The sequence below is a fragment of the Lycorma delicatula genome, chromosome 8 (assembly GCF_047948215.1).
Source record: "Lycorma delicatula isolate Av1 chromosome 8, ASM4794821v1, whole genome shotgun sequence".
Taxonomy (NCBI): Eukaryota; Metazoa; Arthropoda; class Insecta; order Hemiptera; family Fulgoridae; genus Lycorma; species Lycorma delicatula.
The window spans coordinates 84184292-84200435 of record NC_134462.1 but is presented as its reverse complement, the minus strand read 5'-3'; the positions used below and the strand labels follow the sequence as shown (position 1 = coordinate 84200435).

Genomic DNA, 16144 nt, shown 5'->3' with positions numbered 1-16144 from the left:
ACGCTTTTATTTAGAATAAAAAAAAAGGCAGACCGAGTGCAATTAAAAGAAACGCTACAACTTGTACATCAGTAAGACAGAGTTCAAATTATATTTCTATTTTCATCTATTATTTTCTAAAAAAATTTTCCCTGATCAAAGAAGATTTTTTTGATTTTCAGAGTTCATCCATAGGATAAAACAGAAATTAGAACAATTTCAGAAATTAAACTAATTATTGTAGACATAATGACTGAAGTTCTTCAGATTAATACAATACATAAGTCATTAACTATATACAATATTAACTTCTTTATTAGTCAGGAAAATGTGAACAATTGTTAATTAATTAAACAACCCCCCAATTTTACATGTACAGCCAATGAAATCATACAGGGATGGCATCAAACTACAAGTAGGCAATCACATTTACCTCCAACCAATGCGTGTAAGATCAAGAAAAATAAATAAATTATAAAATTTAAAAACATACATTGCATAAAAAATAACATTCATTGCATACAATCTATTAAACCAAACAGTTCATTCACAAAAATGAAAAAACAGATAAATAAATTACCTCTGCAGGGGGAGCTATGTGTTCTGTGGCAGGAATCTGTGTTGGTGGTTGTGTGCTAGGTGGCTGTGCCCTATACACAATGAATTGGTAAATATGCGATAAATTCGTCTGTGAACTTCTAGACAATAAATAGTGTCTAAAGTTAACAACTGAACTTGATACAGTCCATGCTCGTAACTGCTCTGGTACACCAGTGGTCATCTGTCGCTAAAGGCAATAAAAAAAAGGTCTTTAAATTTAATTAATTCTTTCAGGAATACAGCAAAATCTCACTATTGTGGCTCTCCTTGAAACACCAATCTATGTTCTTTGCAATATTTATTGGTTCCTTCACATTCTTCTATTGAGAAATGTATGTTACTTCATCTATTAGGCAAGATAAAATTCTATTAATCTCTCTGCAGCAGCAATATTTTCTTGGCCAAAAAGATTTTTTTTTTTGCAACAATATTTTTGTTTTATATATCTTATATATAAAGATTATTAAAGTTCATACTTAACTTTCTTCATAATGAGAATCACATTATGGAGATGAAAACTGTCAGTCCCTTTGATGCCATTCAAGTGAGATTTCACTGTATTTTAAAATTGTGAAGCAAAATAATAATGAAATTCCACAGTGAATGGTTGAATGTGTAACAATGCAGATTACAGAGACATAACCATTAGAAAAAAAAATTATTAATTCTACAATTACATCCCAAAATGACTTCTATGTAATCTCAGAAAGTAACAAGTACATTACTTTTTGCATGTATATGAAAATATATTCACAAGTATAAATATATATGTACAATACAAGTGCATTACTGTATATTACTAAAGTAGTCCTGAATAAGTATATAAATACTAAATACTTTTTATTGTAATAATCACTGTCACGTTTGAAAACTTTACTGGTTAACAATCTTTTGCTGATGTAATCATATGAAAGTATTTTTAAGAAGTCGTATCTAGAAAATATCAAATCGCTTACAAATACAATATTACCTACAATATTTTATAGAAATTAAAGAGATAACATTCTTGAAAGCTTAGAGGAAGAAGATGCTACTACATTAAGTGTAAGATCTAGCCAACACACGTGCTTATTGTGGTGAGAAATACTATGGTGTCTGCCATCACGGTAGATAATAAAATGTAAAATAACTTTTATGGTAATTTATGAAGTACAAGAAGATGACAACTTCTTTTTCTTTTATAATCACGATAAGTACAATAAAGGATGTAATTGCATGTTTCAAGATGTTATCTTATTTATGACTCATGAACTAATTTAGTAACTCTGAGAGATGGAGCCATCCTGAAAATTTTAAAGCAAATATAGGTACATTTGTCAGGTACTTTTTTTTAACAAAGCCAATACTTCAGACAATAAATGTTTTGCTGGGAAATCAAAATTACTCCATTTTCAGTTGTTTTACCCCTCTACAATTCCAACTGCCTATTTAACATTCTTTTTATGTAACTATTTTAATATCATAAACAATCACTTAATAGCAGTGATGTGAGACTATATGTCTCTGTTAATAATAAAATTAAATAAGTTCAGTCAAATTAAATTTACAATTTTAATTTGTTTTGCTATAATGGATTGCAATTTTCTGTCTTATGCAACTTAAATAATCTGCCAACTTGAAAATAAAATTGTTTTAAAAATATGCACATATACTCTTCTAACTACACCTATTCCAGAAACATATTTCAAAATAATAAATCTCTTTTTAAGAGTTAAGAGTATTACATCGAAATGTTGGTTTAAAAAATAAAATACTATTTCTCAGAGGTATGCATGACTTACAAATAAAATTACAAGGCCTGAAAAGGGTGGCATTTTCAGAGAAAACTCATGTCTGAATGGATTAATAACAGATAACAATTACAATAGCATATACAGAACCTAGTATTAGTTTTATTAACAACAGAATTACAATTACAATGTTCATGATCATTAACAAGACATCCCCCACTTTCCTCTGTATTATTTATCACAGAAAATAAACTGAAAATTTGTAATAAATACTCTAAATGTATTAATACACTATCATAAAAGAAAAATAAAACATCTGACAAAATTAAATTTTGTGCAAAGTAATTTTTTGCTAGTACTAATAGGAAACATTACTGAACGAAGGGATGGAGATGGAAGAAATGGAAGGAGTGGATGTGGTGGAGTTGGGGGGGTAGGGGAGGGAGGCTAAGTTTTAAAACATTTTTAATTTGACAGATACATTTAAACAAAAATCATACTTTTAAGCATACAAACTGTAATTTGGTAACTTATTTAAAATAAATTTATTAACACTTTCACTGCTGCCTTTTTATGGATGTATTAATCCTGCTTGCTGATTTTTTTTTTTTAACTCTCTTAAGTATACTAGTTATCAACATTTGTTTAAGTTTTGGAATGAAAAACTGTTTGAAAAACATGACCACACACTAGTGTACAGTGTGCACAGGGGATAAAAAAAGCACTGAAATTATATCGTCTTGCTGAATACCACTTGCGCATGGTTGAGCATATTCATAAACGTCTTACTTGTTCATGCTGGCAATTTACGTTGAATAATTTTCTAGTTTTTTAATTAGATAAAAATAATTTATTTCTTCGTTTTATGTAAAAAGAAACATAAAATTTTACTTATAAAAATGGATTTTACTTTAAAAAGTCAGTGCTAAATTTATAGGCTGTAAGTACTAAATTTATCCACATATCAATAATTGATTTAGAATTTTTTATTTTACTTTTTACTAGTTAGATTAATTTACAGTATTTTTTCATTTGATTTCATCTATTACCAGACTAGTTTATCAAGATTTGAAAAATTAGCTTTCATGTAAATTCCTCTAATGTTTTACAAAAGATCTGACAAACAAGTAAAATAACTACACTACTTATGTTTCAAACACATAATGAAATAATACATTGTATATTTTAAAATTTTTATTTAAAAGAAAAATAATAAAATTAAAAATATTTATGTAACATACATTTTGTTATAAAGGATATAATAATCGCCAAAAAGTATTAAATTAAAATGAATATATAATTAACCTTTTCAGATCATGTAGCCTTGGAACTGGTTATGTACGGCGTCAGTTTTAAAACGCTGTTACAAAATCATTTTATATGGCATCTAAGTCGGTTATTTTGTTTTATATTCACAAAGGAATCAGTTTTATTACACAATTTGAACAATGTTTATACGATGTAAAATGTTTTATTTAGACTAGAAAGAATATGACCATTTTTTCTCAGAAATGTGCTTATGTGTGTGTGACTTGTGTATTATAATTGCTATGAGGGTTACGGATTTATTTATTATTTACAAAAATAGCTTATCTTACTAGCAACATATCGATGTATTGAAACACATAATAAATTATGATATACGGCACACAAAAAAAAAAAGGAATTTGTGGTCATAAATACATCACTTTTACTTGAGGTCTATAAATATCTTTTCTGACAAATGATATCGGTAAACATGTAACACATAACGATTCGTAATGAATAACACTATACAGTAAAAATTGATTTTTGTGGATCTGAATAGCCTTTTGAGTGGTGGGAATTCTTATAAAACGTAACAAAAAAATTTTGTTATAAAAAAACGTGGTAGAAATGCGCAAAAAAAATTCTGCAATTAAATTATGGTAATTTTTGTACTGTTTCAATTTTTTTTTTTGTTAGAGGCATAAAAAATATTCAATAGTGATGGTTTTTTTTCGTCAGAATCTGTTAAATCTCTTTAATATACTGTAATTTTTTAATTTTTTTCACAAGAGGGTAGCATAAGACTATAATACCAACATATTTTCGCGGAGCGCTAACCAACCGCGGATCATTGTGATGGGAAAAGGTTAAAAAATTATATATAACTGTCTAATCAATACTAACTGAAATATAAATAATTTATAAAATAAATATGTTTATTATAAATCTATCCTCTTTCAAAAGTGATGAAAATTCACACAAATTCAAAATTCCATAAAAAAAAAGCTGGTTCAGTGCAACTACAAATGAACTACTCAGTAATAAAATATAAACGTTTCTGATGTGATAATGTTAAAAGGATGAATAAGGATAATATGTATGAATGTTAACTGAAGTATAGTCTTGTACAGTCTCAGGTCAACCATTCCTAAAGATGTGTGGTTAACTGAAACCCAACCACCAAAGAACACTGGTATCCACAATCTAGTATTCAAATACAGATAAAGTACCTAGTAAACAGTAACATGGAAATACCCACAAGCAGAGATAGAAAAGCCACTGTATTACCACATGTACATAAGTAGTCAGCAGGTTGCATTTATGCACAGCATATGCCTGCAAGTGCTTAGCACTGAATGTGTTGATTGAATGCTCCATCTTTTTGTTTTTTGTTAAGCTGCTTTAGTTATTTTGGATTCAGTTAGTTTTACACATCATTTTAAAGCTAATCTGATTAATTATTTTCTATTAATAAGTAAATATAACAAGCCTGAAGCCTGTTGAGAAAATTAAGATGATGATAACATAAAAAAAGAAAAGAAAAAGAATAAGATAAAAAGAAGTAATATAAATTTAAAATTAAAAAGATAAAAATGAAAAGAAAGATTTGTTTTTAGAATTTATTCAAAAAGTTCTATGTATGTAAGGGAAAATAAAGCAGTTAATTGTACGTATATTTACCAATCAAAATGACTATGAACTGACATGAGTCAGCACAATCAAGTCCTAAAATGATATAATTACTTTCAATAATAACAAGATTCCATGGCAGACAGGCTATGAAAAGTGAGATGAGAAATATGAGGGCTGTTTTTTTTTCAACCTCCAATCGTGCATCTAAGTAAACAAGAGATAGGCAGGAGCCAGGTCTGCGCAACATGAGATTGTGACCCCCCCCCCCCAAACCACAACCTCTGCCATTGCTGGATCCACTGCATCAGTTTGAGCCGAGCTATGAGCAATTGAACATGGCCGTTACGATTGATGCTCTCGCTAAGTGTAATACGTTTCTCCAAGCAGAAGGATGCAGCACTGCTGTAATCCATCCCAGAAAGAGCCTAGTGTATGGTGAAAACTTTATAAGTGATGGTAGTGTATGAGTGGTGTAGGAAATTTAAAGAAGAGCGAAAAGAAGTCCATGACGAAGGTGGGCAAGGAAACAAGTCTGTCATTACTGTAAACCTGGTTGAGCATGATGATTTTGTGTGCAACAAACAGAGGTCTTCGATAAGTGAACTTTCTGCATAAATTTCAAAGTCTTCTCTGTACACGATTGTATCTAAAAGACCTAGATACTAGAAACGGGTGTGCATGTTGGGTCCCAAAAATGTCAAGTGACGATAACAAAATGCAGGGAATGGCATCAACATTAATGTTTCTCACACGTTACAATAATGAGGGGGAAGAGTTTTTAAAGTCTATCGTTGCTGGTGATAAGACTTGGATCCAGTATAACAATCCAGAAACCAAAGAACAGTTTAAGCAGTGGATGCACACTTCTCCAAACAAGCCGAAAAAGTTCAAACAGACACTGAACAACAGGAAAACAATGGCTACAGTTTTTTTGGGATCATAAAGGTGCTTGTTGGTGGACTTTATGGAGCAGAGAACAACAATATCAAACAAAAAGTTTATTGTGAATCTTTACGTCACCTCATCAGGGCAATCCAGAACAAATGAAGAGGCATGCTCTCATCCTGTGTAGTTTTGATCTATAACAATGTTTGACTGCATTGTGCCAACGTGACGCAAGACCTCAAACAATTCAAGTGGGAAGTTTTCAACCATCCACCTTATAGTCCAGACCTAGCACCTAGCGATTTTCACCTCTTTCGAGAATTGAAGGCGTGGTTGGGCGGACAACACTTCACCACCAACGAAGAACTTCAGGAAACTGTCAAGACCTACCTTACCGCACTGGTGACAAATTTCTTTGAAGAGGGCATCATAAAGATAGTGTCATGATACGACAAATGCCTCAATTGTTTTGGTGATTATGTAGAAAAATAAGTTAGACACTACTTACTTTCAGCAATGAAATCATTTTGTTATGTTTGCGTGTCAATTTTTATAGCCTGTCGTAGGTTGAAAAAAAAAACAGCTCTCATAGATTCTCAAGGTCTTTTTCGAAGCTACAATAAGAGTATATGCAATATACTCTTGCATACTGAATGCCAAATCCACTGAAATACACATTACATTTATTCTTAGCAGTAATACTTTCAATTTGTTCATAGTAAGAATTATGATGAGTTACTCAGCCATGACTAGGACAGATACAGTAACAGGTTAATGTATCCTTCTATCATGAAACAATGCTTTATACAGTTATTGCTTCAACTTCGCAGGGGAAAACTGTTATAATAAGGAAACACAAAAGTGGGATTTATTTATTTACAGGATACAGTTTAGTGATTATTTGCCTAAACTTTAGAAATATCTGAAAATATAAGAAATAAAATTAAGTTTATAAATTCACCAAAGTTCTTCAGAACTTCTAATAACAGAAATAAACAAGTATTTATTTTTTTACATCTACATTTTGAACTGCACATCTGTTAAAAAATAACAATTATTCCTTCCAAGGTTAATATTCGAATACCAAAGGTGAAACTTGCAATAGATAAATATACTCATACCACATGAAAAAGAATTTTTATCAACTAATTTATAATTACAGCAATAATAATAATAATAATAAACAAAACAAAACAAAAATAAAGTAAAAAATTACAAATAATAAATTTTAATATAGCTATGAAAATTACTTCAGTCAAAATAAAAAAAAAACTGTCGCTTACAAGATTTATGTATAGTAAAAACAGTCTTGGTTCTAAGAATTGAATTCTTTCCATAGTTAAAACATTAAATAAATCGCATAAAACATACACAAAACTAAATAGAAAGAATAAATAAATTTCCACAGAAATTGTACGAATAAGAAAAAAGTAATTATATATAGTGTAAAAATAGTACTTGAAAAAATGACAGTAATACTTACAACAAAGCCTCTGATAATATTTTCCATTCCTTGTGCACCATCAAGGCAACAATACTGCATAATAGCAAAGAAATAATTAATATATTCATGGCACTGACGGAACAAAACTCTATGAAAGTTTTCATCAGCTGTAACATAATGGTGAAAAATGAAAGAGAACGTAATCCTTTAAAAGGAATCAATTTCATTTATTTTTTGATATATTCAATAGAAAAAAAACATCAGAAACTTACCTCAACCCACTGGGATTCAACAGATATTGAAGAATGTTGACTATTATTTATTTATAAACGTAACTGTTGTAGCCCTTAGTAAGACAGTATTTTTCCATTGCACTAAGTAATCAAAATGAAAACTTAAACCCTACAGTAAAGTCAGTCTTTCCAATCAATATATAGCTATTACACAAACTTCTTTGGAAACATTTGATAGATATTTAGTCAAATTGACAAAAAATATATAAATATATTTTTTTACTGACCAATAAAATAACTCTACATCAACAACTTAACTTTATTACACTTGAAATAAAATTACTGAATATTAATTGAAAATTGACTTTTCACATCAGCAAGAAAATGGACAGAGTTTAAGAATCCTTTTAATCTTTCCTCCTCTAGTACAGCAACCATCAGTTTATCAAACATCCCATTTATGTACACCCAACATGATTAATACAAGAGTTCTATATCTTTACACAATTTTAATCAAAATAATTTAATATAAAATTATACACAACCTTAACTTGAATGTATAGTACGATATTCTAAAATAACATTCATACAGTGTAATTAAATTAATAATAATTCTAAATATTATGTAGAAACATATATTAATTACAGTTTTTATTTAAAGACTGTTTCAACTCTGCCACCGATTCATTATTTCAAAGGAAATAGAACTTGCAAACCATATTTATATTTACTTTGTAGGCAACAATAGTCTGATCATACTTATGTTGGTAGCCATGCATGGCTTAACTGAAATAAGAACCAGTCCTGCTTACTCTGAAGTTCAAGCAGTAACTCGTTTCTTAACAGTGAAGGAGAAATTTGTTGCTGAAATCCACAAAAAAATTTGAGACGCTGACATATTTTATTGACTTGCAACTAAGAACAAAAGATCTATGAAGCAATCCAATAGACTATTGTTTCTATACAACAGCTGACTGTATACTGTAACAAAACTAAATGAAGAATTAAAGCAACTTTGCTGGAAATCTTGCAAAAATCCTAACCTTGCAATTACAAGGCTCGGCTGATAAATTTTGCACATATATGCGTAGCATGGGAATGAAATAAAAAATGAATAAAAGTACAACCTTAGCTACAAAATGCAGTATTTACTTTTCAATATAATCCCCATTTACACTGATACAATTTTCCCAACGTGTGACAAGTATTTGCATTGTCAATGAAAAATTCTGGCAGTCTTTCTCAGATCCAAATGGCCATAGCTTCCTTCACCTCACCGTCAGTGGTGTAAAGATCCCCTGTGAGATCCCTCTTCAGATGAGGGAAGAAGTGGAAGTTGCATGGAGCCAAATCCAGCGAGTATGGTGGATACGGAATAGGCTCAAACTTCAGCTTCCGGAGAGCCTCTACAGCGGCGTGCAATGTGTGAGGCCGCACATTGTAATGGTGCAAGATTATGGACATGGTGGTCTCTCGAACACAACATACTTATCATCTAAGGTGTTTTAACGTCTCAATGTACTGTTTGGAGTTCACAGTCATCCCATGTTCCAGGATACTCAGTCACATAAACGTATCTGGTGCGCCAAAACACCATCAAAAGGAGTTTCTTTGTCGAGACTTAGTTCTGAATTTTTTTTTTATTTTGGTGATTCTAATGTCTGTATTCCATGCTTTGCCTTTTCTTCTGGTCATAATGATATACCCAACTCTCATCCCCAGTCATAATATTGAAAAGGAAGTAATTTCCTGTGGCACGATAGCACTGTAAAGGTTCTTCATAATATTCAAAATGACACTGCTTGTGTCAGTTTGCACGGTAACCATTGTGCACAGATTTTATGGTAACCCAATGCTTGATAATATGGTCTAAACACTCTTTAGATATGCCTAACTGAATAGTGATGCATTACTGGGTGATTTGCCAATCTCTTTGAAGCAAATCATCCACCTCCTTTCGACGTTTCTCATCAATCACAGAAACTGGTTGTCGGCTGTGAGGTGCATCCTCAATTGTCACTTAACCAGCATCACATTCACAAAATTTCAACGCCTACTTATTCACAGTATTCTCGTCAACAGTTTCACTACCTTAAACCACTTTTTAACAATGAAAAATATTCGTAGGATTCACATTTTCTACTGTTAAAAATTCTATCACTGAATGCTGCTGTTCTAATTGTGTTGACATATTGACCGTACTTGACTCCTTTTTAACTGCTACTGAAAACAAACTGGTACACGGATTTTAAAGCACTATTGCAGGTTTGTAAGGGGATTTTAGCTATCATGTGCTGCCACGCCCAACTTGATAGTAAATTTTCTCATGTAACATGCTAGAGTGTAAAATTTATCCGCCGAGCCTCATACCAGCAATTACCTTTTTCTCAGTTTAAAACAATGGCTTTGCATGACAGAATTTTGAGAATGATGAGTAACTGAAAGACAAAGTAACTAGGTAATTTAAATCACTGATGGGAAAATGTTTCAAAGTAGGAATAATAAACCCTAGTAGAACAATATTTAGTGTGTGAGGTAAATTGTGAGTATGTGGAAAAATAATATACACAAGTTTTTTTAATATAATAAAATATTTTATATATCATTCACTTATGTCTTGAATCTAAAGGGCTCTTAGATAAAAGAAATCCCTCAAATAATAAATAAATCAGTAATCAACAACATACATAACGAAGAAAGCTAACTTTTATTCTGTGATGGTGATGGAAAAAAGTATATTAAAATGGAAAAATCATAATTACTTGAAATATTTGTAAAAGTTTTACGGCATATTTCAAAAACCACTTACTAAAAAAAATATATATATATATAGGATTGATTGTCTGCCATATTTTCTTATTTCAATGCATGACAGGTAAGAAAAATATGCGAATAAAGGGTTGATTTGAGGATGGGGGTTTTATGTTAGATATAAGTTATGAATGATCAAAATATTAAACTTAAAGTTTCTGACATTTTTACAGCATGTGGCCTTAAAAATTCCTAATTTATTTAATTAATAACTAATGATTAATTTATATATGACTGGCTATGACATATTTTGCCCTATAAATTAGTCATGTAGGCTAATTCAAACTGTCAAATTGCAAATTCAAACTGTATTATCTTGGAATAAGAATTTTAGGCAATAAAAATTTAATAAAACTGAATAACTCAAGACTTCTCTTGATAAAAGAAATGGAATCTGTCCAATAGTTTTTTCAGAAATTATCAATAATTAAATTTAATAAGTTAACAAAGTTTTTGAGAATATTACTGGATGAGCTGTCCTGGAAATCTCACACTTTGAGGGTCTAGTAAAATAATTCAAATTAACGCGATTATGAATCTTAACTTTCTAAAATGTATTCAATGTCAAATACTCTTAGTATTCATTATGCCAACATTTATTCACATCTGAATTATATAATTACATTATGGAAAACACAGCATATAAAAAAAAATTTCAACAAAAAGAATACTAGATATAATATTTTGTAAACAAATGTTTAATAAAATTTTGTCTTCCTTTATGAGACCTTAGCAGGTGGTCCCAGTTAGTAAATGGACCTTACTAGATAGGATTAAAATTTTGTTATCACAGAAATTAAATTCAATCAAACAGTTAAAGAATTGAAAATTAAAAAATTTTAGTTAACTCAAATAATTAATTGATACAAAAAGAGTTATGTTACTAACATCCAGTTGATTATCTGTGTCAATGAACATGAGGGTTACACCATTCATTAAGTTTTTTCCTGTTTAGCCTCCGGGAATTATCGTTCAGATATTACTTCAGAGGATAAATGAGGATGATATGTATGAATATAAATGAAGTGCATTTCTTGTACAGTCTCAGACTGACCATTCCTGAGATGTATATGTGGTTGAAACCCAACCACCAAAGAACACCACTATCCACAATCTAGTATTCAAATCCGTATAAAAGCAAAATTAACAATTACAAATATTAACTGCCAAAAAATAAGCAATATAATTTTATAAATATACATTTTATATAATACAATATTATAAATATATGTAAAGATAACTTACATTCTTCTAATATTGTAGTCATAATCATGGGTAAATGATGAAGATTAAACTGATTTATAGTAGCTATCAAATCAATATCTTCACGAAGTCTATTTTCACATTGAGAAATCTACCAATAACAAAGAAATTAATAATTTATTAAATACAGATTTTTATGTAATTTAGCAAACGTAAGTTATAATTTCTTACAAAAATGCATTCCCCTACTTAAACATCATGTCATGCGATAAAAAACAATAATTATGTACGAAGTACTTCACTTCGATCTTGAAGACTTATAATGCTTCTTTGAATATATATATTTCTTATCATTATAATCATACTTTCTACATCCTCTTCTTCAATTATTATACTTGTTCCAATCTTAATTTTTTTCATTTTCTTTTAGATTTATTTAGTACTTTCAATTAATTAATTACTCTTTATAAAAAAATTTCATAATAAAAACGGAATAAACAGAATAAATATATAGGGATTACAAATACTTACTTACATAAAATATAAATTATTTTTCACTGAATTTCACAAATTTTTCAATTTTATAACATACAACTTTTAACATATACTAGAAATTAAAAAAAGTAATGAAAAATAACAAAGATAAATCAATATTCTGTAAGATAATAATCCACAACTTATGTCAAATAAACCAGACAAGTAACACATGGGCATGTGTTACTTTAGGAATATGGGCATATTCTTAGGTCAGTAATCAAAGGATAATATCCAACTGCTTATATGAAAAAGATGTGAATCATGATTAATATTTCTAACAGTCCTGAAAGTTAATAAACTTAAAAGAAATAGTAGAAAATGCATAAGTATATTTTCTTTATGTTGTAACTAACCCTTCTCCCTCCAATTGTGAAATCAAGTAGTGCACTAGTGCCATTGGGTCTCCAATTTTTTTCACTTAATTCCCTGTCAGCTACTAATTAAATGTATGGTTGGTTACCTTATGTAAATGGCAAAATTGCTTATATCAAAAAAATTATTTTTTTTTACAAAAACATTCATTTAATCAAAAAATAGAACTTGCATGTCAATTATGATAATTTTTTTCAATCTGATATTTCTTGAAACAATTTTCTGAGTATAAACCCGGGTTTCTGGGACACTTTTCACATGAAAACATAGTCTCTCTTCTACTACCTTTGTTGATTGAAGCACATAGCGCCATCCTTGTTTTGTTATCAGCATTTTATTTATAATATGAAGCACCCCATTCAACCTTCATCACCTTTTGATGAAAGTTGACCTCACTTACGGTTTATGTTCCTGATGTCGCTAACCAGACCAGTAATCAACAATCTTCAATATGTTTTTATGCGTTGTTGGTTGTTGCCTTTGACTAGTGAGATACTCATTACACAAAATAAAACTGTTGACAACCAACACCACTAACTAAAAATAAAGTTTCCACCATTTTAAAAGTTTTGCAGCAAAACAATAACTCGAAATATAGTGGTTGGCATGGTCAACTACACCCATATGTGATGCATAGTCTAAAATTACCTTTGGTTTTTCAATATCTTTATTAGTTTTTTCTTTTACAATGGATTCATGGACAGCAAGTTTCCCCTTCAGATTCATTTTGTTTACTTCTTTAGGCATTCCTTGCCTGCATGGTTGAACAGTACCAGTTAAATGGGCTCTCAATGCTAATAATTCTTGGGATAAATTAACTAATGTATAAAATCTGTCCGTGAATAAACAGTAACCAGATTTTTGAGTGATATTAGTCATGTTCATGATCAACTGAAGAACAATCCGTTCAGTGAATGAAGATTCAGGACTCATTAACAAGTCTCTTGTTACAGAGCCATAATACGATATAACTGAACAAATTCAACCATTTTTTGCATCGCAAATAACATAGATTCTAAGTCCCTACCTAATAGGTTTATCTTTATTATACATTTTAATAAGAACATGTCCCTTGTAACTTACAGTGGACTCATCTGTGGATAAATATTGACTTTGTGAATAATCTAAAAATCTGGTTTCTATGTAATCTAAAACATCTTTTACTTTACATAATCTTGATCTAACTTGTTTACTTAATCCTAAATTTGTTGCTGAAGTAGTGAAGACACATGAAGAGCCCAAAAAATTTGAAAAAATTCAGAGGACTCAACAATTGAGATGAAAAAAAAACTCTTGCAATTGTTTTTATTTTTCAGAGCCACATTCAGTAAAACATTTTTTTACTAGTAACATTAGTGAATTTAGACCAAATTGAATGCTAAATGGAGTCACTTTTTGAATTTTTTTCTTGACATACGGATTTGTTGCACAAGTTTGATCACATAGCTCTGGTGGAAAAAAAATAATAAAAAATTCAACTGGTGATATTATTCCAAAAGGGGATCTATAACCTTTACTTGCATTATTAAATGTAAATTAGGAAAAATTCAAGTCATTTGACAGATTTCACAACGAATGAGAAACAGTACGAATGTTAGAAGTAGGCTTACATTGGGGTTAATCTATTTCATCATCACTACATTCACTTTCACTATAATTGTCCAAAATACCATTTTCTTGATCACTTTCTTCAAAATTATAATCAGAATCTTCATCAGTATTATCAATAAATTCTTTCAATATCAGAATCAGTTAAAAAACTACAAGGACTGGTAAATGCCATGCCGACTAACAGAATACATAACCTCACATTGAGAATGTAATTAAGCGCAAAATGATCTACTTTTGATCCTATAAATATTACGTGGGTTTTATGATCTTACAAACAGAAGTTAATTCATTTTTGAATCTCTGTGTATAGCCATGTTAGTTTGAAAATGTCAAGCCATACTTGACAGAGTGCTGCATGTAAATTTTCTTGTCAAGTTATACTTGACAAAGGAGCGGTACCAGTAAATTATGATGTCGAACTGTATTTGACAAAAGAGTACAGAGGGTTAAACCTTGTCATGTAAATTATTTTTTAATGCTAATTTTTTCTAGTTTTACTCCACTTAAGGAGAATCATAGTATCTGAGAAAAAATTCTTCCTTATATCAAACTATAACAGAATGCTTGCATCGCACAATGAAAATAAATAATCATTGTGTAAGATTATTTATCACGTTACATACTTACTTGAGTATTAACTTGGTAATGAATTTATTAATAGAACTAAGATTGTTTACATACGGCTGCTGGTTTTGTCTTATATCAAAAATATCTTATAGAATTTACAAACCACATTCTCTAAAAAGGAACGAAGCTCCTGGTTGATAATTCCAGTCGCTTGAGTAGCAGCAGCTTGAGAAAACGGCCTGTTTTCTAACAGTCTTTCAGATAGGAACTCACGTAATCTTGACCTAGCTCTAATTAATCCTTCTGAATGACCGAAACCAAGGTTCACCATATCCACAAATGTCAAACTCTGAGCCTATATTTACATTTACAAAACAAAACATATTAACTCGTAATAATTAAAATACAAATGTATGCATAAGTGTATGTGCTTATAAAAACAGGTAAATGTATGGACAAATATATGTATATGAGGTCTGTTCAGAAAATAATAAACTTTTATTTTTTTAATCTTTATTAATTTTACAGATTATTGGTCCTTGTCCCCTTCAAAGTACTCCCCTCCCCTATCACACACTTTTCCCAGTGGTTTCTGCTTTGTGAAGCAGTCCTAGATAGCTTCATTTGAAATAGCCTTTAAGGTCCATGATGAATTTGCTTTAATGTCATAAATAGTCTCAAAATGGCGTCCTTTCATCATTGATTTTAATTTCGGAAATAAGAAAAAAATCGCAAGGAGCCAGGTCTGGCGAGTAGGGAGCCTGAGGGAGGACAGTCTGATTTTTGCTTAAAATCACAAAACTGATAAATTGACAAAGTTGAATGTGCAAGCGCATTGTTGTGGTGAAGGAACAATGAGTTGTCTCACCACAACTCTGGTCTCTTTTTGTGGATTTTTTCACATAACTGTTGTAAAATGTCTTGATAATACACATGGTTCACCGTTTCACCTTGAGGCAAGAATTCAAATTGCACAATTCCTTTAAAATCGAAAAAACAGAGAGCACCACTTTGACATTGGATCGAGACTGACGTGCTTTCTTGGGAAATTCTTTGCCAATTTATTGAATGGTTAAACTTTTATCTCGATGTTTTAGCTATAAATCCAGCTTTTGTCTCCTGTTATGATCCTCTGCATGAATGTTTCATCGTCATCAGCTTGTACAAGAAGTAGCCGACAAACGTCTACTCAATGTTCTTTCTGCTATTTAGTCATCAAACGAGGAACAAACTTTGCTGCAACTCCATGCATGTTCAATTTTCAGTTAAAATGTCACAGCATGATCCAATTG

The 16144-nt window shown here is 30.4% G+C and overlaps 1 protein-coding gene across 3 annotated transcripts in view; it reads right to left on the bottom strand.

The window, feature by feature from the left end:
* LOC142329466 (large proline-rich protein BAG6) overlaps positions 1-16144 on the bottom strand; it is a 96067-nt gene that overhangs the window by 11470 nt on the left and 68453 nt on the right. For all 3 annotated transcript variants that reach the window (XM_075374126.1, XM_075374127.1, XM_075374128.1), the window contains exons 17-20: positions 15016-15207; positions 11808-11916; positions 7558-7685; positions 560-766 (exon numbers count right to left, since the gene is read on the bottom strand). In XM_075374126.1, coding sequence (XP_075230241.1) covers positions 560-766; positions 7558-7685; positions 11808-11916; positions 15016-15207 — 636 coding nt within the window. The remainder of the gene's footprint in view (positions 1-559; positions 767-7557; positions 7686-11807; positions 11917-15015; positions 15208-16144) is intronic.